This window comes from Lycium ferocissimum, chromosome 9 (assembly GCF_029784015.1).
Source record: "Lycium ferocissimum isolate CSIRO_LF1 chromosome 9, AGI_CSIRO_Lferr_CH_V1, whole genome shotgun sequence".
NCBI classification, from domain to species: domain Eukaryota; kingdom Viridiplantae; phylum Streptophyta; class Magnoliopsida; order Solanales; family Solanaceae; genus Lycium; species Lycium ferocissimum.
The window spans coordinates 26,803,009-26,823,432 of record NC_081350.1 but is presented as its reverse complement, the minus strand read 5'-3'; the positions used below and the strand labels follow the sequence as shown (position 1 = coordinate 26,823,432).

Genomic DNA, 20,424 nt, shown 5'->3' with positions numbered 1-20,424 from the left:
CGAGAAAGAAAGGGATTTCTTTTTCCCATTATGGATTTCTTTAAGAGGTTTTTAAAGCATTGGATTCATCGACTCATTTCTTCAATAAAGTATCGTATGTGATATTAGTCGTATTGAATTCTAATTTGAGTACTTGTCGAACTTGGTACATATATAGTTAAGAATGTGAATTTGTGCTGTTCTTTGATTGAACTAATATCATCTGCTTATGTTGTCAGTTGTGAGTAATACCAGTTAGAATTATAATGTGTGTCATTATGAAGAATTCTGAAACCTTTTTATCAGCTTTGAGCAAGATAGAACGTAGAACTCCTTGTCACTGGTTGACGTGAAATCCTATGCAATATTAACTTAATTCATTGGACAATGCTGTTGCCTGAATTTATTTAAGAAGAAGAATAACCTTTTGGTTAACATGTAACTATGATAATATTTATCTTTCTCCTTTTTTTATTCTGTCTCCTGATCTGTGAAAGGCATTTACCGAAAAAAGGAAAATCATATAAGTGCAAATGGCTGGAAAAGTCTTTTCTCATATTTCTTGGCAGTGTGCGTTTGAGGATCTTTAAATTTCCTTTTATTTCAAAATCAAACACGTAAACACCACCCTAAATTTTTGAAATCCTACAAAACTTATTGTATATGATTTTTGTTACATAGGGAATATAACTGATTGAGTCCGGAGCCTAAATGGCATAAATTTGCCACAAAAAAACCAAAAGGGGTTGCCCTTTCCACGATAAACCAAAAGGGGTTTATCGTGGAGGGAACAACGTATTACCAAAAAAAAAAAAATTGTCAGACTGAAATTAAAAATAAAATAAAAAAATTGTCAAGCCAACGTTTAAAATCAGATTTTGCAAAACGTTGGTCACCCAATAAAGTTTTTTTTTTTATTTGTTTATTTATTTTGTTTACGAAGATGAGGTACCTTTTGATTTTCCCTTTTAAAATTTCAGTGAAGCTTTTTTTTAATTCAAACATACACCACAAGTCATATAATAATTAATTCAAACAAATATTCTAACTCTAACCTTTCATACAATCATTAAAAATGTGTTTTCTAATATGTGAACATAAAAAAAAAAATACTAAAAATATAAGTTAAATGAACGTTACACATTATCGGAATAGTAAATGTTAAATTAAATACGTAATTAAACACCTATATTTATTATAATAAAGACAACAACATATTCTTGGAAGATTACGGCTTAAAACAACGATCAACTTAAGGAATCGGCATTTCCGTTGTCGCTTGTTGGTTTTTATGTTTTTTCCTAAGTTGTATGATCGTTGTTTCCCTATGTAATCTTCCAAGAATATGTTGTTGTCTTTATTATGATAAATATATAATATGTCTTGTGGTGTTTAATTACGTATTTAATTTAACATTTACTATTCCGATAATGTGTGACGTTTATTTAACTTCTATTTTTAGTATTTTTTTTTTATGTTCACATATTAGAAATTGCATTTTTAATTATTGTATGAAAGGTTAGAATTAGAATATTTGTTTGAGTTAATTATTATATGACTTGTGATGTATGTTTGAATTAAAAAAAAGCTTCACTGAAATTTTAAAAGGGAAAAATCAAAAGGTACCTCATCTTCATAAACAAAAACAAAACAAAACAAAACCAAAAAAAAAACTTTATATTGTAAAATGTTGGGTGACCAACGTTTTGCAAAATCTGATTTTGTATTGACAATTTTTTTTTTTTTTTGGTAAAACGTTGCTCCCTCCACGATAAACCAACACGATAAACCCCTTTTGGTTTATCGTGGAAAGGGCAACTCCTTTTGGTTTTTTTGTGGCAAATTTATGCCATTTAGGCTCCGGACTCATAACTGATTGGTTTTAAAATGGAGGGAGTAATTGAATTAAAAAAAAATTAGCAACTATCACAACTCAGATTGAAACAAAAAAAATTAGGAACTTGTGTGTGTAATGTGTATGCATTGCACAAAATGAGAAAAAAAAAATCATTCACTGCTAATTGATCTATTATAAATTTTAGCTTATCTTTTGTTTAAGAGTTTTGAGATATGCATGTCAAAAACGTTCGTACTGGTGCAGTGAAACCTCTCTATAACAACATTGTTGGGTCTAAAAAATTTCAAATAAGTATAGAGAATGATCGTAATATACCTATAACAAGATTGACATTTAAATAATACTTCTTCGTTATAGGCAAAAAAGATGCATAAAATCTAATTTTCGTTTTTAATTATCAAATTCTAAGCTTAATCATACTTTGTATAATGAAGAAAAATCGTTTAATGATGAAAATATATGTATTGATATGATTTTTTTTTGTCATAAATTGCGTATTAAATGATCATATATTTGATCAAAATTTCTTATTGATAATCATAGATATTCTATTTTTATAAAGATGATTAATATTCTATTACCAAAAAAAGTAGATAGCTGTTATATGAGGGTAATTTTACAAAGAATGGTTTCGTTATAAATTGGACGTTCAATAATAGGTGAAATGTTGTTATATAAATTGTTGTAGAAAGTTATAGAAAATCCCAAAGAATATACAAAGTTGGCTCGTAAATAAGTTTTTATTTGTTATAGTTGGACGTCATAAGTTCTTTTTCTCTTTTTATAATTTCGAAAAAGTTTAATGCTCCCTCCGTTCACTTTTAGTTGTCCACTTTGGACATTGCACACCCCTAAGAAATAATAAATGAAGTGTATATTTTATTATGATACTCATACTAATTGGTGTATAGTTGTATTGAATTTGAAAAATGTTTTTGGAATGAGTAATTAATGCTAAGGGTAAAACAGGAAAAATAAATTATTTTTCTCTTGATATGTGAAAGTGGACAAGTAAAAGTGAAAATCTATTTTTTGAATAGTGGACGAATAAAAGTAAAAGGAGGGAATTAAAAAGTGCTTACGAAGTAACGTGTCGTATTATTCATTTCACATGACCTTGGTTGAAGGTTACGAAGTTAAGGGTCCTGGAAGTACGAGCCTTTGAGGACTTTTTAGCTTAAAAATTACTACTACATTACTCCCCCGACTCAAATTATTTGTCATTTTAAAAGTTAAAAGCACATATGATTATTTTTTCTCCCATGTTATCTTTGGTAGAACTCTTATTAATGGCGATATACATAAATAGAATAAACAAGAGAGACTATAACTTAAATATAAATAAGGGTCAAGTTAGTCAAATAACCCCGCTAATTATATTTCTTAAAGGACATGTAAAATAAAAAAGCGACCATAATTTGAGACGGATAGAGTAATATTTTTTGTTAGACATTAATTTACCATACCTTATAATTTTCTCTATTTCCAACAACACCCTCACTAACACAAGCCCTAACCTATGTTCCTTTTCTTTTCTTCTCTCCGCCATCACTTGGAGCTTTAATTCTCCATCTCTGCGATTTCATCCATTTTGGGATTTCAGTGGTATATTAACACGTCTTTGCTCCTTTACTTTTTCTTATTTGCTTTTTATTTCTCACCATTGATATTTTGCATAAAAATCAGATCTTGAATGATACTAATCTTGCTTGATGTCCATGTCTGGGGTTGCGACCAAGTTACACACTTGGCCGCTCGGCAAAAAATTTTTACAATTGCTAGGCATATTATACATCTGCGGGATTTTTTTTTTTTGGTGGCCAGCTATTTAAGTTAATTTCCCTTTAAATATTTTGTTGGATTCGTTTCTGATGCATATGGTACTATTGGGTTAGAGTAGTTACAAGAATGGTGTCTTTGGATGTTTATAAATCTAAGATATTAGATGTGAATAGTTTGGTGCTCTTTCATTTTGTATATTGGAATCGCCTCAGTTATCATTTTTAGTCATTTCACAATAAGAAGATGGGAAGAAAGTATGATAGAATTGGGTTTTTGTAAGAAAGGTTTATCTGATTAAGCGCGTTTTTTTTTGGGTCAAAATAGATGCTAAGGTGAAGTGATTTACATTGTTACAGGCAAGATGAATCTTATCCGGAGTGTGTTATGGGCAGCCAATGCTTTCAAATTACGTTCTTCCGATCATCCTCAAGCTTTCAGGACTTTTTCAACACTTCCAAATTTTGGTAGGTATTGTTTATTTTCATCTTGTTAAATGCTATGCAATTCTCTTCATCAAATTGCGTAGCGTGTCATACCTAGTTGACATTTTTATGGGATGTGTGTGAATCTAGTTTTGAGCTTATTTGATGTTTATTGGCGTACAATTTATTACCATGGTTGTAAGTTTGAACTGTTTGCCTTCAGTTATGCTCTCAATTTTATAACATTTATTTATTTTTATTCAATTCTTGTCTGATGCAATGACTAAATCTTTTGCTTGATATTCAAGATGAAGGATGCACTTGCTACTTGGTGGTTTTACTGAATCTCACTTGAAGAGTGAAAGCTTCTCCATCCTGACTTTTGTTGAAATTATAGTTAGAGGATCAGAGATTGCGTGATTTTAGATAAACTATTCGTATTACTCCTTAGTAAACGAAGAGCTCTCTAAGTGGCTGCAGCCTGAGGATCGAAAGATAGCATAAAGGGGGTTCATGTCACAATTATAATGTCGAATATTTGACTATCATAGTGAAAGATGGTACTTGAAAGTTTTCCTTGCTTGCGCATTAATGAATTATCTAGCATTTTATGGATAAAATTTTATTCCAATTTCCAAGTGAATGGAAGATTTCAACTAAGCACATAATAATTTATGGGATGAAGGTGAAAGATAACATATTTATGATGGAAAGGATGGAGGACTGTACGTATTATAAAGAGAAACAGAAATCTTGCAAGGAAGAGACAAAATCAAATTGAGAAGTCATCCTAGCAGTAGGATCAGGTAAAGACATAGAAAGACCCTAGCGCTTACCTGCCTCGGGTTTGATTTGTATTGATGCTTTAATAGGTAAGAGAGAAATAAAAATTAAGAATAATCCTTCCTTCCGTTTGTCTCTCTTTTTTAAGAAATGCAGAATTATAAGTTCTCTTAGTGGCATCCCTCTAGTATTCTTTCATCTTTCCATAGTGGGAACTTGTTGAAATTGGCTCTGTGGCATTTTGCTGTATTGTTTTCCACCCTGCTGGATTATTATGCTACTGTTCCTTTTCTGTCACTGTTCCTAGTGTGGGAGAAAGAAAATGCTTCACTAATCATAAATATCGTGAAACCTTGTAGTTATTTCTCCAGGGGACTTCTAAAGAGATCAGAGATTTTGGATTTATAATTAACCTCTCATTACCAACTTCTTAAGTAATAGAAAGGAAACTAGGTCCTGCAATGATTGTCCTTTCTTCTAAGAGCCCGTTTGGATTAGCTGAAAAACAGTGGCTTTTAAGCATAAGTGCTTAAAGTACTTTTAAGTGCTGAAAGTTATTTTATAAATTAGTTGTTACGTGTTTGGATAAAAGTGCTTAAAGGGTTTTTAGAAGGGTAGTATTGGAATTAATAAAAATATAAGGGATAAAAGGGTAAAGTTATTGGTCAAACCAAAATGGCTTTTAAGCCAAAAACAAATAAGTTGGGGTTGAGCAACTTCTTGTGTTTTCTATTTTTGCAAACACCCAAATAAGTTAAAAATGACTTATAAGCTGGTTTAACCAACTTATAAGCCAATCCAAACAGGCTCTTATCCTCCCCCTATTCTAATTATTTCTTCTTATTTCTATCTAGTTAATGATTGTTTGTTTCAATTCCTTGTTTCTTACATTTTGGTTGTTATCAATGGCAGTACAAGTGATTTGTAATTGTGTGTGCTTGAATCTGTTATAATGTCTATCTAATTCTGTATTTAGGAGATCCAGGAATCCGTTATACATTTTTCCAAGCTTTTAATATGCGTCTGCAGAACAGTATTGTGTATAGCTGGCATACACATGCCCTTGTTTCTTATTTTGAACTTTTGGCTCAATGGATCATTTTGGCGCAGGTATTCAAGGGAAGACTGAAAGCAGAATATACAGTAATCTGCGCTCAATCTTGGGTATGAATGCTTGTTCAACATGTAATGTTGGTGTGAGGTGTTTCATACATTCTATAAGCCCAAAGGAAGCTGAGATGGGAAACAATTCTAGACCAATGGACTTTGTTAGAGGACTTGGGGAGGACAATACAAGGGGTGTACTAAGTGGTGGTCCACTTTCAAGGTATCATATCGAACAAGATGCTGATATTGTTCATATAAAAGTTCTGCGCAACAATGCCTTCATTACTGTGACGGATTCAAAAGGGAACAAAAAGTTTGGGTCTACTGCTGGTAAGTTAACGGGAAAGGGAGGGAAAGTTGCAAGATATGCTGCCGAGTCAACTGCAGAACATGTTGGGCGTGAAGCAAGAGACTGGGGCTTGAGGTCAGTGGTCATGAAAGTAAATGGCTTTACTTACTTTAAGAAAAAGAAGCAAGCAATTCTAAGCTTCAGAGAGGGCTACACTCATTCTCGTGGAGATAAGAATCCTGTGGTATACATTGAGGACACAACAAGAAAACCCCATAATGGATGCCGCCTCCCAAAGAAGCGTCGCATTTAATTGCTAATCGGATGATCAATGTTTCCTGTTATCTGGGACGTGATGAGTCATTAATCATATATGTTTAGAGGGAATGAAATCCTCTCAACAGTTCAATAAACAGTCCCAGCTGGTTTTGGAGCCCTTCAGTTGTGTCGTAAATGGAGCAAGAGTAGGTTGCTTCTGCTTATCAATTTACAGAGAGTATTTGATGTACTATTGAAAGTAGCAGATAACAAATACGGCTTTGTTTTGTACAATTAGTATGAGATTCTTCATTGACATTAGACCTCAACCTCTGAAAAAGTTTCGTGGAAACTATGGTTTGTGTCAAAAAGCTGTACTATCACTTAGATTTTTTCATTTTGCGACTATCAATTGCTATTTATTTTTTTGATAAATAGTTGGTGATAGTTCAGGTAGGAAATGTTAGGAAACTCGCAAAAAAAATGATACTTCATCTGTGCTTTTGACAATTATCTCTATTTTTTAGCCATCGTTTCTCTGGGTTAGGCTTGGTGGTAGTGTGGAGCACCGTATTTGCTCCTCCTTTTATACAAGTAGTATTTGTCTTATTTTCGTAGTTTACTATCTTTTCGAGATCTATGACTACATGTTGGTTTTTGTGTTTCGGTTACCGTATTATTTTGTTGTTATTAATATTCCTTTTTCTCAAAATGCTTTGTAATGCTTTCCTTATTATTTTCCTTGGCATCTTTCCTTCCATGTTTTCCTTTTCAAATTGCTTGAAATGCTTTACTTGAACCGAGAGTCTATCGGGAAATGCTTATTCCCTAACGGGGTAAGGTACGCGTACACTCATAACGCAGGGCCGGACCCCACTTGTGAGATTCCGGATATGTTGTTTGTTGTTGTATAATTCTTAGCCATAAAAAGTGGTATAAATATGTTCATGATGTTTGCTTGAGTTTTGTATTGTCCATATTGAAGTTATTTATGGATGATTTATTTGTTTAATCATGAAAGTTAGGTAAGTTTGAAAGCATCTAACGTAGTGATCTACGGGCTACGTGTATAAGATTATTTGATTTAAGAAAGTGAATAGTTGTCATGTCTCGTGGTATAATCTTTCACGTTTACATGCTTCAGCAGATAATTGGTTCATTCGTTTGTTCTGTTCTTGCTAAACAGAACAAATGTGCACTTTGTGTGAATTGAATTTTGTTGATCGTGTGTGGAAAGATCGAAAAGCGCATTCTATTTGATGTGGTTCTTCAACTAGCTTAGTTCAATCAATTTTCTGACCGTGAAATTAAAGAAGAAAAGAAATAAAATACCCCGAGGATTGCACTCAATGGAGGAGTGTTGAGCTTGGCTGCTTACAATGATGGTGGACGGATGAAGGTAGAGCATTTGCAGGGCATCTGAATAAATTCTAGTTCAGCGTTAAAGATTAAGAAGTCTTTGTTTCAAACTTTATGATAAGACTATTTGAAGGAAGTAAAGGTGGACAGATTGTTACTACTGCATTAGGGCGATGTATGGTACTTGCATTTTTGTTTTATACTTTAGAATCTCGTGATCTATTTTGATACAGGATGTCGATGCAATTTTAGTTACAATAGGGGATCTCCCCAATCTGTAATTATGTCGTCACACTTGCTTAGTGCAAGAAATTTGTAGAATCTTTGATTACTTATTAAAGAAAAGAATCCTGTGATCTACCATCCTCCCAAGATAGGTGAGGGGTAAGGTTTGCATACACTCTACCCTTCCCAGACCTCACTTTGTGGAATTTCACTGGCTTTGTTGTTGTTGTTGTTGTTGCGATCTACCATATGTTGTAGCGCTTACATAGTTGAATTAAATTACATTAGATTTTTTCCGTTCAAAGAACTTTAGTATTTTTGCGTGACAGAGAAGTAACTTTGATTAAAACTAAAAGCTTTTCCGTCTGCCTCTGTGATGCTTTTACAGATATAGGGAGAACACTGAGAGATATCCCACCATCTCACTATACATTAAAAGTAGATTCATTCTCATTCCTTGTTCAAATACTTGAGGAAATTGGAGAAAAGAGATATGAGTCTGATGAATTTGAAGCCAGTGGTCACAAATGGTGAAGTGTCAGTCCAACTTCAGATTTCGTTTTTCTTTCCTATAGGCTCTTTGTGAAGCTCATAATTGACACAAACAATGATTAATTCCCCGTAAAAATATGTGTATGTTTGATAATATCAATTCCTTAATTGTAGTTCCATTCTTTAAGGAAACTGTGTCTCTATCCAAATGGTCAGCGATCAAGAAAGAAGTGGAAACGGGCACATCTCTCTCTACTTGGCCATCACAAATACTGAGGCATTACCTCTTGATTGGGAGGTTAATGTGAGTTTCAAGTTCCTCGTGTTTGACCAGAATCGGGACAAACACTTGACAATTCAAGTTGTGTTATTTCCCATGACGAACTCTTAAATTAACATGTTATCATAGTATGATTTTGATTTCATAATTTCAGTTTTAGATGTTAACGAGAAGCCAAAACGCTATCACGCAATGAAAACTGCATGGGGTTTTGCAAACTACTCCCACTCTCTGTGTTCAATGAACCTACAAACGGATACCTTGTTGCTGACAAATGTGTATTTGGTGCTGAGGTTTTTGTGATCAAATGTAGTGGTGCAGGAGAGCTTCTACTCCAAAAGTCTTGCTAATGCTGTTTACACTTGGAAAATCAAGTTTTCCCGGCTCAGTTCATACACAGTTTCGTTCTTGAAGATTGCAACTGGTGTTGTAGCGATAAAATATTCTTTTCCATTTTTTAAATTTTCTATACTCCAAAAATATAAACTTTAAAGACGATTAACGTTGTTTAGGACGTTAGAGCTCTATCCCAAAGGATACCCTGGAGACAGTGACCATCACCATGCAATCACATTCTACTTAGATATCACCGAGAATACTCCGAGAGTTTATGCTTAGCCGGCTAGAAAGTGTTATTTTATGAACCGAATAAACATTAATCACAACTTACTTCTGCAGGAAGTGCATGGTTCTTTCCAAGTAAAAGGTGGCTGGTAACGATTTCCCAAAAGCTAGAGGGATTTCTTGTGCATGATACATTGGTTGTTAAATTCGAGATTACACACATTTTTGCAGTAAAAAGATTTGCCTAGTCTAGTGTTTTGCCTGAGCTTCACCAGTAAGTAATATAACCTCTCAGAAGGTACTTTTAATTTTACTTTTTATCCTGTTTGACTTCCCAACTGGTATTCCGATATAATGGCATTGCAATGTAAAGATACAACTGAAATGGATATCAGATAACTATTGATAAGGAACAACTTTTGAACTGATTAATATCGCTTTATTGGTCATTTAATAAATTTGAACAATTATTAGATCAGAAAAAGGGAGGAGGTTTTTGGTGAAGGAGCTTATCCAGAAGGTTGAAATCTTCTAATCCTACATTCAGCCACAAACAGACGAGCGCGCGCATTCACAAATATATATGTCATACATCCATGAATTCTGTATTGATTATGCTATTTTCTTTCCGCAATTTGTGGAAAACTATGAATCAGGTACAATATGATAGGAAACGAGCGGATGACAATGACATATAAATCACATGCAATTAGCTTGAAGGTTATTGAACAAGGCCTCTTTCACCCTTTTACTGGAGGGCTTATTTCAGTGCTGCACCTTGCCTTTGCACATTTTTTCGTGACACTAAGTAGGATAGTTTGTTATGTTCTATTAATCAGATGCATTGAGTTTGACATTTCTCCTTTACTTCCGGTAGGCATTATATTGTTATCCTTCATCTCTTGGCAATGCATACTGCTCTGGTGAATGCTATTCAATTCGTCAAAATATTGAAGAGATGTTTCAATCTGTTTTGTGTGACATTACAGATGTCTTACTTGCCCTCTGGGTAGAAATTAACATAAATAGTTGTGCATTCCAAAAAATAGCCGGCACATATATAATATATGCATATATTATGTATATTGGCTAAAGGCTGTAAACATTTTTGCTAGAGCAGCCAGCTGTGTCACTTCGCCTTTAAAATTTCATTCCACAGTTAAAGTTTGCTTTACTAGAAACATAGTAAAACTTTTCTGAAAAGCTTTGAAAAAACTCCACTTCTCCTATAGCTTTTGATTTTGGAAAAGAGAACTTCCTTCACATTTGAATAGGATAGGAAATCTTCTCTCATCTTAAAAGTTAATCTCCAAAATAAGCTAAAGTAAGTACGAAATAAACCACTCTATTAAAGGAAAATTGTAATGAGTAACCGTTGTATGACTTGCAATGAATGCAGAAATGCTAAGTTGTTTTCTTTTTTTTTTTAATAAGAGAAATGCTAAGTTGTTTTGGAATGTCATTGCCACAAAGTTTAATGGTACCAAGAGATTCATTGTGTAGCCCTATTGATGATTACTAGCAAAATTGAAGGGGCATCCTCATTGTTCTTACGATGTATCCAACAAATTTTCCCTTTCTATCTACTTAAAATTTATAAAAATCTCACAGTTAACTAGTTTAAACTCAGCTAGTAGTTATCAACGCTTAAATAGAATCATTTGCTTCCATTTTATCTTGTTCTTAGATAAGAACACAATTAAAATAGAAATTGCCTACTAAGTATACTCAACACAGAAAAGAAGCAAGTTATTCAAGTTTCCTATGAACCATAAAATGTCGATCTAGCTCGACCATGAACTTATTTAATAATCAAGCTTGACGGTGGTATCAAACTCGTTTTCTTAATAAATAACCTGAGTACAAACTTACATGAGCAGGATCCGTTTCAGTTATGAACAAATGCGTTCATTTACACCTCTACAATTATTAGTCTTACTAGCACACTATGCATTACACACAAGTAACATAATCAATCCAGGAAACACCAATCACCATCTGTTTCTAAAGCAATTCCCTGAACTATCATCGGTCTTTACTTAACTTTAGTATTCTCAAGAGCGAGAGGCGATACGGCTACAAGATTAGAAACTAGCGTAAGTTCCTTAAAGAGAACGGGTCATCCTACCTTTGACGAACCATACATTCTTTGGAGTTGCTCGGAAACCGTAGCTACTTAGGACATGGCAAAAGGATTATCCAAACCTCGAGAACCAATTCTGGTCCCACGATAACCCTGTACTGAACACAGTTTACTAAAATCTTTGTTGTTTAATAGAGTAACATTTTTTTTTTTTGTTCGGATTGATTGTATTGTTTGTATTAAATGCTTGAAAAGTTTACTAAAATGTCCTAAACTATTGTAAATGTTAAATGTATCAATAATTACTAATAAATAATTTAAGGCGACTTCTTATGCTATTTTGTCTCACATTATGCATTATAAATATATTAAGTTGTTAAACTCATGTAAATATATTTTTTACACTTCACTAAAAAAATAAAAATCTTGCAAAAATTACTGCCTCAATCATCAACACACAAAATGTGAAATTCATTTATAACAGTGTTTTCATGTTAAAAGTTCATTAAAAAAAAAAATATACATGATTCTAATAAAGACAAATAAAATGTTGATGCATGGTAAAAGTTAATGTCTACTGAACAAATAACTGAGTAGTAGTAACGAACAAGAAATTTAGCAAATAACAGAGTAGTGGTAATGAACAAGAAATTTAGCCAAAAAGGAAAAAAAAAAAAAAAAAAAAAACAAGAGAGTAACGAAATAACTAAAAGAAAAATCCATAATGGAGTTAAATAATATAGGGTAAAAGATAAAATAGGATTATGAAATATTAAGTAAGGACATAATTGGAATGAGAAATTAGGTAATGATGAGATAACACCAAATCGGTTGTTACATAAAACAGGGTTTTTCATTGTTATGTAATGACGTATTTAACAACACAATACAATACATTTTAAAGTATGATAAAAAAACATCGTATTTATAATAACGATACAATACGATATAACGGGTAACAACAATCCAAACAAAGGGAACCTGGCCCAGGAACTTATTCTTTTTTCTGAAATATATCCACCTTTATTAAATTCCTTAATCTTGTGGTGTATAATTAACTATGTATTAGTTCAAGAATTATTGATGAAACTCGCATTCTTATATACGCCCTTGTTAATCTAGTTTTTCGCTGTAAACATTTGAAATTCTAGCCAAATTGAAGTGCATCGTGTATACATGAGAAGAGAATAAATATTCAGTACTATGACATATGTCCGTGTGGGATTTAATTCATAAAAAAATTGAAAAGTCAAAAACGAACAAGTAAAAGTGCACAGCGGAAATAAATTTGTGTAGGAGAATTAAAATTGAACTACATACGTCTATACATGAGAAGAGAATAAATATTCAGCAAGAACGTGAAAAGTGAAAAGTGAACAAGTAAAAGTGCACGGAGGAAATAAATGTCGGAGAATTAAAATTGAAGTGCATACGTCTATACATGAGAAGGGAATAAATATTAAGTACTATGACATATGTCCACGTGAGATTAAAAAAATAGTTGGTTAAAGTGTACAAGTTATATAGCTTTTGGTACAAGCATTCATTGCATGTATAATTTATAAAGCTTTTAGTACAAGCAGTCAATCTTTGTGTTGATCCCTCTTTCGCACTTGTATATAATAGAAATGAGCGATAGGACATGTTTTATACAGACTCTAGTAATATAGATGTCAGTCTCAGCAAAAATTCTAATTATGGATAGTCAAAATATTCCAAGAACGGGATCCGAGCTACTGCCCCTATTCCTTGTACTCTATAAGATTGAAGAGGAAGAAAACTAAAATAGAGATTGCCTTTGTGAAACCTTCTTTCCCAATATAGCCTCCCAAACCACTGGCAAGAATGGGCCTTTCTTCTCCAAGTATTCCCTAACAGCTTTCTCATCAAGGATAAATCCCTTCTACCTCACTATTTTAATCATGTTTTGAACCTCTTCGAAACTCGTTTCCTTGCAAAATCCATCAACTAAACCCATAAACGTTGCAAGAGCGGGAGAATGTCCAACCTCCAACATCCAACATCTCCATGCAAAACTCAAGCGCCTTCTCTAATCTCTTTCCATGACATAGCCCCCGAATCAAGATACCATAACTAAACGCATTTGGAACAATGCCATTACCTTGCATGTTCCGGAAAATCCTGACAGCTTAAAACAGTGGCAGGCACTACTTGAGTTTACTTCAAGCTGGCAAATGATGACCTTATCCTTTTATTCTGGACCAGAATTCAATCTGTAGCCCAAAATAAAAGAAGCTTCAGTCCAACAAAACAATTGTAACCAGTAACATGCAGTGCAATCTTATACCTTTGTGCTATTCTTCACTTACAAAGGGCAAAAAGAATAGAGTAAACAATCACTTGACGATTAACAAGAAGTATATTATCACGATAAAGTAAGTAAACAGATGAAGTCCATGAAAGCATTGTTTTGCACATAAAAATAAATGCAATTCCACAGCTAATTAGGCGCAACATAGATCAGCTAAATAACATGACAGTTAATTAAGGTGTAAATTTCCCAAATGGTTACTCAACTAAAGGAAATTATATATTCCGTATTAAAGTTACTTGTCTTATTTTCATATTTTTAAAGTCACTCAACTGATACCCTATTTTCCACAAAATAACTTTGATCGGAAATACAACTTTCTCTGCCAAAAATCAAATTTGGATGGGTACCACATAATCAATTTTTTTTGTTGTTGGTTTATGAAAAAATGCTTATTGTTGGAAATAATAATTCAAAATTGTAGGAAACCAAAATTGGTTAGAATTTGATGTTTTAATTCATGTCTAATTAGGATTTATCGTCAAATTAGTATAGGAATAGGTTTTCCTATTTTGAGTTAAATTAGGTTTTATACTATTATAAATAGGGCTACTACTATTTATTTTATAGGGTGAAGATTGTAGCGAGCATTCAGATATTCATAGAGTTTATCAATAAAATATTTTCCTTCAAATTGGTATCAGAGCTTCTACGATCCTGGTAGAAAATCAAAGAGCTTCCATTTGCGTGGTAAGCTATGACTCATATATGCTGCCCGTCTGGCCAATGATGATGATGTTGGCAAACGTCAGGCTAATGATATGCATGAAAAACAATCATGCTGAGAAGGACTAACAAACTATTGCAAGTTTAAAGAGGTGCAAGAAAATATGCACAAGAGGAACAAACTATCTTTTCTAGAAGTCGGAGAAGTGGGTTAAAAAAAATTGGGTGTTGATGAGAAAGTGCATCAACAAGTTGAAATGTTGGAGAGAAAGTGCTCCAACAATTGTAAAGGTTGAAGAGAAAGTGCTTCAATAATTGAAGGTTGGTGAGAAAGTGCATCAATAAATTGGAATGTTGGAGAGAAAGTGCTCAATGATTATGAAGGTTGAATAGAAAGTGCTTCAACAATTGAAGGTTGATGAGAAAGTGCATCAATAAAATTGAAATATTAGAGAGAAAGTGCTCCAACGATTGTGAAGGTTGAAGAGAAAGTGCTTCAACAATTGAAGGTTGGTGAGAAAGTGTATCAACAAAATTGGAATGTTAGAGAGAAAGTGCTCCAACAATTGTTAAGGTTGAAGAGAAAGTGCTTCAACAATTGAAGGTTGGTGAGAAAGTGCATCAACAAATTGGAATGTTGGAGAGAAAGTGCTCCAACGATTATGAAGGTTGAAGAGAAAGTGCTTCAACAATTGAAGGTTGATGAGAAAGTGCATCAACAAATTGGAATGTTGGAGAGAAAGTGCTTCAACGATTGAAGGTTGAAGAGAAAGTGCTTCAACAATGGAATGTTGGGGAGAAAGTGCTCCAACGGTTGTGAAGATTGGAGAGAAAGTGCTATTGTGACGGTTGAAGAGAAAGTGCTTCTACTAATTGGAAGATGACGAGTGACGGTTGAAGAGAAAGTGCTTCTGATGGGTTGGAAACAAGTGCCTCGACAATTTGAAGATTGTGACAAGTGGATCAAGAATTAGATATACAATTTTGAATTACGGGAGAATGTTGGAAATAATAATTCAAAATTGTAGGAAACCAAAATTGGTTAGGATTTGGTATTTTAATTCATGTCTAATTAGGATTTATAGTCAAATTAGTATAGGAATAGGTTTTCCTATTTTGAGTTAAATTAGATTTATACTATTATAAATAGGGCTATTACTATTTATTTTATAGGGTGGAGATTGTAGCGAGCATTCAGAGATTTATAGAGTTTATCAATAAAATATTTTCCTTCATATTTTGAGAAGCATTTCTATCAACAAAAACAGTTTTTCAGGAAAGTACTATTGGAGAAAATTAGTTTGTGTGGCGAATTCATTTGGGAAGTTTGCTTTTTTCAGTATTTGATAAGCAAATTGGTCAATTTTTACAAAAAGTTTTTTTGAGTGTTAAATGAAAACGGACAAATATCAAGGCACTTTGTCCTATAGAATTATTTAAAGAGAGAAATTATTTTAATATTCATTATGAAAATCATTAAAGTTATGTGAAAATTATTAGCTCGTATTTTTTCTGACAATGACTTTGTTATTCCAAAGAGGAAGAGGAGAGACTGTGGATAAAAGTGAGAAGTGACTCGTTAAAAAGAAATAAGAAAAGACACCGTAGAAACCAAAAGGAAAAAAAGTAGAAAATAAATGTACAGTATTTATTTGAAAGATAGATGTGTTAAATTAATAGGGATTAATTTTACTTCTGCATTTTGGAAAAAGAAAGAGATTTATAGCTTCTTTCAAACAAATTGTTTCTGTGCTGCTCAAAGCCCTTTTTTGTTGTTGGCTAATACCTTGAATCTTAGCTCCCGTTTGGACATAATATTTTTTATTTTAAAAAAAAAAAATTAAAACTTTGTTTATCCATGAAATTTGATCAGTTTCTGAAACATTTTTGAAGAAAAAATTTCAAGTTTCAAAAAGTAGTTTGGCAAGTTTTTCCCTATAAATCTTTTCTTTCTCTCACAAAACATTAATTTTTTTTCAAGTAAAATGCACGTTCAAACACAACTTCAAAAACTCATTTCTTCAACCAAATATATATCCAAACGCTAGCTTAAAAAATGTTTTATTTAAAAAAGAAGTATTTTAACATTCAAGAAGTTGGGCCAAACAGCCTATAAAATTGATAAAATTGCACGAATTTCCTTCAAATGGGTTGGTCTTTAATTTTTATTGGACGTTGATCTTTAATTTTTCGCCTTTAGCAATTAAACTTATGCCTAGTTAGTAACTAGTAAGATATAAGTTCCTTAGGCATAACTTTTAGGATATTACGTTGAGAAAACGTATGCCTAGTAACTAGTAAGGCATAAGTTCCTTAGCCATAGGCATAAGTTCCTTAGCCCTAACTTTTAAACGTATGCCTAGTAACTAGTAAGGCATAAGTTCCTTAGCCATAACTTTTAGGATATTACGTTGATAAAATATAAAGTTATCCTATAAAACCAGAGTCAAGAATGAGTCTAAAACATGTAGAATATTCATCTTCATATTATATACTCCGGAAAGCCAAACAAACATGGAAGAAGTGAAATTTGAATTGAATAGAGGACAAGACAAGTGCTACCATCCCAACCCCGAAGACAGTGGCTTACTTGGTACGTATTAGTATGATTCAATAGGTGTAGGGTTCTTCCAAATATTATACCATAGTAAAAAATATTTGGTTTGGTATTTAAAAGAATTGAAGTAAACAATATTTGTGTGTGTTTGTCAATTTATAAAATTTATGAGCGTATTTTATTTTTTATTGTTATAGAGATTTTTTAAAATTACATATTTTTTTATTGATATAATAGTCAAAAACACACCTGAAGTATTATTTTGCGAGTTTTCTACCTGAAGCATCAGGCGTTAGTATTTCCTACCTGAATTATCATCAAACTATTTATCAAAAATAGTTTCTGATGGTGCATGGTGTACCCTCTCTTTTTTTTGTTTAAAAATGATGCCAAATGGCAATCCACGCAGATAATTAAAGAAATTAATAGGAAATTTTTTAAAAAAATATATAATTGTCAAAAAAACACCTTTAACTATCACTTGTTTGCTAATTTCCCACCTGAACTATCAGGTGTTTGTGTTTTCTTCCTGAACTATCACTAACTATTTATCGCAATACACAGCTTCGAGGTGTGTTCTAACGAATAGTTAGTGATAGTTGGAAATACAAATACCTTGTAGTTCAGGTAGGAAACTCGCAAAAAAGTAATACTTCAGATGTGTTATTGACAATTATATCTATATTTTAGCCATCTTCTCTTTGGTTTAGGCTTGGTGGTAGTTTGGAGCACCGTATTTGCTCCTCCTTTCATACCAGTAGTATTAGTATTATTGTCGTAGTTTCCTATTCTTCGCTTTCTGTTACTACCGGTTGTTTCTTGTGCTCTGGTTATTGTACTATTTTTTTGTTATTACTGTTACTTTTTCTCAAAATGTTATATAATGCTTTCCTTGGCATCTTTCCTTCCGCATTTTCCTTTTCAAACTGCTTGGAATGCTTGAACCGAAAGTCTATGAGAAACAACCTTCTACGGGGTAAGGTCTGTGTACTCACTACCCCTCCCCAGACCCCACTTGTGAAATTATACTCGGCATGTTGTTGTGTAATTTTTAATTTTTAGCCATAAAAAGTTGTATAAACATGCTCGTGATGTTTGCTTGAGTTTTGTATTGTCCATATTGAAGTTATTTATGGATGATTCATTTGTTTAATAATGAAATTCAGGTAAGTTTGAAAGCATCTACCATAGTGATCTACGTGTATAAGGTTATTTGATTTATGAAAGTGAATAATTGTCATGTCTCCTGGTATAATCGCTCACGAATACATGCTTCAGTAGATAATTGGTTCATTCGTTTGTTCTGTTCTTGCTAAACAGAACGAAAGTTCACTTTGTGTGAATTGAATTTTGTTGATCGTGTGTGAAAAGATCGAAAAGCGCATTCCATTTGATGTGGTTCTGGTTCTTCAACTAGCTTATTTCAATCAATTTTCTGACACTCCACTCGTCCACCATGAAATTAAAGAAGAAAAGAAGTAAAATACCCCCAGGATTGCACTCATTGGAGGAGTGTTGAGCTTGGCTGCTTAGAAAGATGGTGGAAGGATGAAGGTAGAGCATTTGCAGGGCATCTGAATAAATTTTAAGGGCATCTGAATAAATTTTACTTCGGGGTTAAAGATTAAGAAGTCTGTGTTTCCAACTTTATGATAAGACTAATTGAAGGAAGTAAAGGTGGATACATTGTTACTGCTGCATTAGGGCGATATATAGTACTGTACTTGCATTTTTTGTTTTATACTTTAGAATCTAGTGATCTATTTTGATACAGGATATCGATCAATTTTAGTTACAATAGGTTATCTGCCCAATCTGTAATTATGTTGTCGCACTGGCTTAGTGCAAGAATTTTGTAGTATCTTTGATTACTTAATAAAAAAAAGAATCCTGTGATCTACCATATGCTATCTCGCTTACATATGTGAATTAAAATACATTAGATTTTTCCGTTCAGAGAACTTCTAGTATTTGCGTGACAGAGAAGTAACTTTGATTAAAACTAAAAGCTTTTCGGTCTGCCTCTGTGATGCTTCTACAGATATAGCGAGAACACTGAGAGATATCCCACCAGCTCACTATATATTAAAAGTAGATTCATTCTCATTCCTTGTTCAACTACTTGAGAAAGCTGGAAGAAAGAGATACGAGTCTGATGTTTTCGAAGCCAGTGGTCACAAATGGTGAAGTATCAATCCAGCTTCAGATTTCCTTTTCCTTTCCCATAGGCTCTCTTTGAAGCTTATAATTGACACACACTATTCTTTAAGAATTAATTCCCTCTTTCGGGTGTAAATGTGTGTGTATGTTTGATAATATCAATTCTTTAAATGTGGTTTCATTCTTTAAGGAAACTGTGTCTCTATCCAAATGGCGATCAAGAAAGAGGTGGAAAGGGACACATCTCTCTCTACTTGACCATCACAAACACGGAGGCTTTACCTCTGGGTTGGGAGGTTAATGTGAGTTTCAAGTTCCTCGTGTTTGACCAGACTCGTGACAAATACTTGACAATTCGAGGTGTTTTACATGTTTCCAGCTTTTCAGTTCTAAAAAATGCAGTCTTGATATGTTTGATTTTGATATCATAATTTTCAATTTTAGATATTAACGAGAAGCCAAGACGCTATCATGCAATGAAAACTGAGTGGGGGTTTTCCAAACTACTCCCACTCCCTGGGTTCAATGACCCTACAAACGGATACCTTGTTGGTGACAAATGTGTATTTGGCGCGGAGGTGTTTGTTATTAAATATAGTGGTGCAGGAGAGCTTCTACCGCAGCCCAAATATCTTGCTGGTCAGGTTCACACTTGGAATATCTCTAACTTTTCCCGTTTAACCAGCTCAGTTCCTGCATCAAGTTTCACGCTTGGAGATTGCAAGTGGTATATATCATTCAGATAGATCAATTGTTTTTTTTTCCTAGTTTTAATATTGCATATTTGTAAAGTAGATAATTTAAGGACAACTAATGTTGTTTAGGCGGTTAGAGCTCTATCCCAAAGGATACCCCGTAGACGAACACAATGACCTTGCAATCGGAATCCGCTTAGCTGACACTACATCGACAGTGCGTGCAACTTATAAGCTGACGATAAAGAATCAAGCGCATGGAGAGGATGCCACGGTTACAGGTTACCCATACTAATCTTAGTTTTAGCCTACCGGAGAGTGTACCTTGTATGCACTGAATAACCTTAAATCTCAACTTTACTTCTGCAGCACTTGTTTCATGTTTCTCTGGTACAAGTAGTTTCTGGTGGCTTTGGAGGAATCCCCAAAATTTAGGTCCAGCGACTGATTTATCTAAGGGATTTCTTGTGCGTGATACATTGGTCGTTAAATTCGAGATTACGCATATTTTTGCAGTGAAAAGATTTGCCTAG

General features: G+C 33.3%; 2 protein-coding genes across 2 annotated transcripts; both read left to right on the top strand.

Moving 5' to 3' along the window:
• Positions 1 to 3,814: 3,814 nt before the first annotated feature.
• LOC132030057 (small ribosomal subunit protein uS11m-like) lies at positions 3,815 to 6,886 on the top strand. Its single transcript, XM_059419529.1, has 2 exons — positions 3,815 to 4,083; positions 5,935 to 6,886. The coding sequence occupies exons 1-2, from the start codon at positions 3,981 to 3,983 to the stop codon at positions 6,531 to 6,533; spliced, it is 702 nt and encodes a 233-aa protein (XP_059275512.1). The 5' UTR covers positions 3,815 to 3,980; the 3' UTR covers positions 6,534 to 6,886.
• A 10,107-nt stretch (positions 6,887 to 16,993) lies between these two features.
• On the top strand, positions 16,994 to 20,424 carry LOC132031736 (MATH domain and coiled-coil domain-containing protein At3g58260-like). Its single transcript, XM_059421659.1, has 6 exons — positions 16,994 to 17,072; positions 19,078 to 19,219; positions 19,387 to 19,556; positions 19,641 to 19,923; positions 20,021 to 20,172; positions 20,261 to 20,424. Exons 1-6 carry the CDS (start codon positions 16,994 to 16,996, stop codon positions 20,422 to 20,424), a joined length of 990 nt encoding a protein of 329 aa, XP_059277642.1.

What these genes read in the sequence shown, in the direction of transcription:
- LOC132031736 (XM_059421659.1), top strand. Translation starts at nt 16,994, where the DNA reads ATGGAAGAAGTGAAATTTGAATTGAATAGAGGACAAGACAAGTGCTAC. An exon ending in GAAGCCAGTGGTCACAAATG is followed by an intron (nt 19,220 to 19,386) that starts GTGAAGTATCAA and finishes TCATTCTTTAAG; the next exon opens with GAAACTGTGTCTCTATCCAA. An exon ending in ACGCTTGGAGATTGCAAGTG is followed by an intron (nt 19,924 to 20,020) that starts GTATATATCATT and finishes AATGTTGTTTAG; the next exon opens with GCGGTTAGAGCTCTATCCCA.
- LOC132030057 (XM_059419529.1), top strand. Translation starts at nt 3,981, where the DNA reads ATGAATCTTATCCGGAGTGTGTTATGGGCAGCCAATGCTTTCAAATTA. An exon ending in TTCAACACTTCCAAATTTTG is followed by an intron (nt 4,084 to 5,934) that starts GTAGGTATTGTT and finishes ATTTTGGCGCAG; the next exon opens with GTATTCAAGGGAAGACTGAA.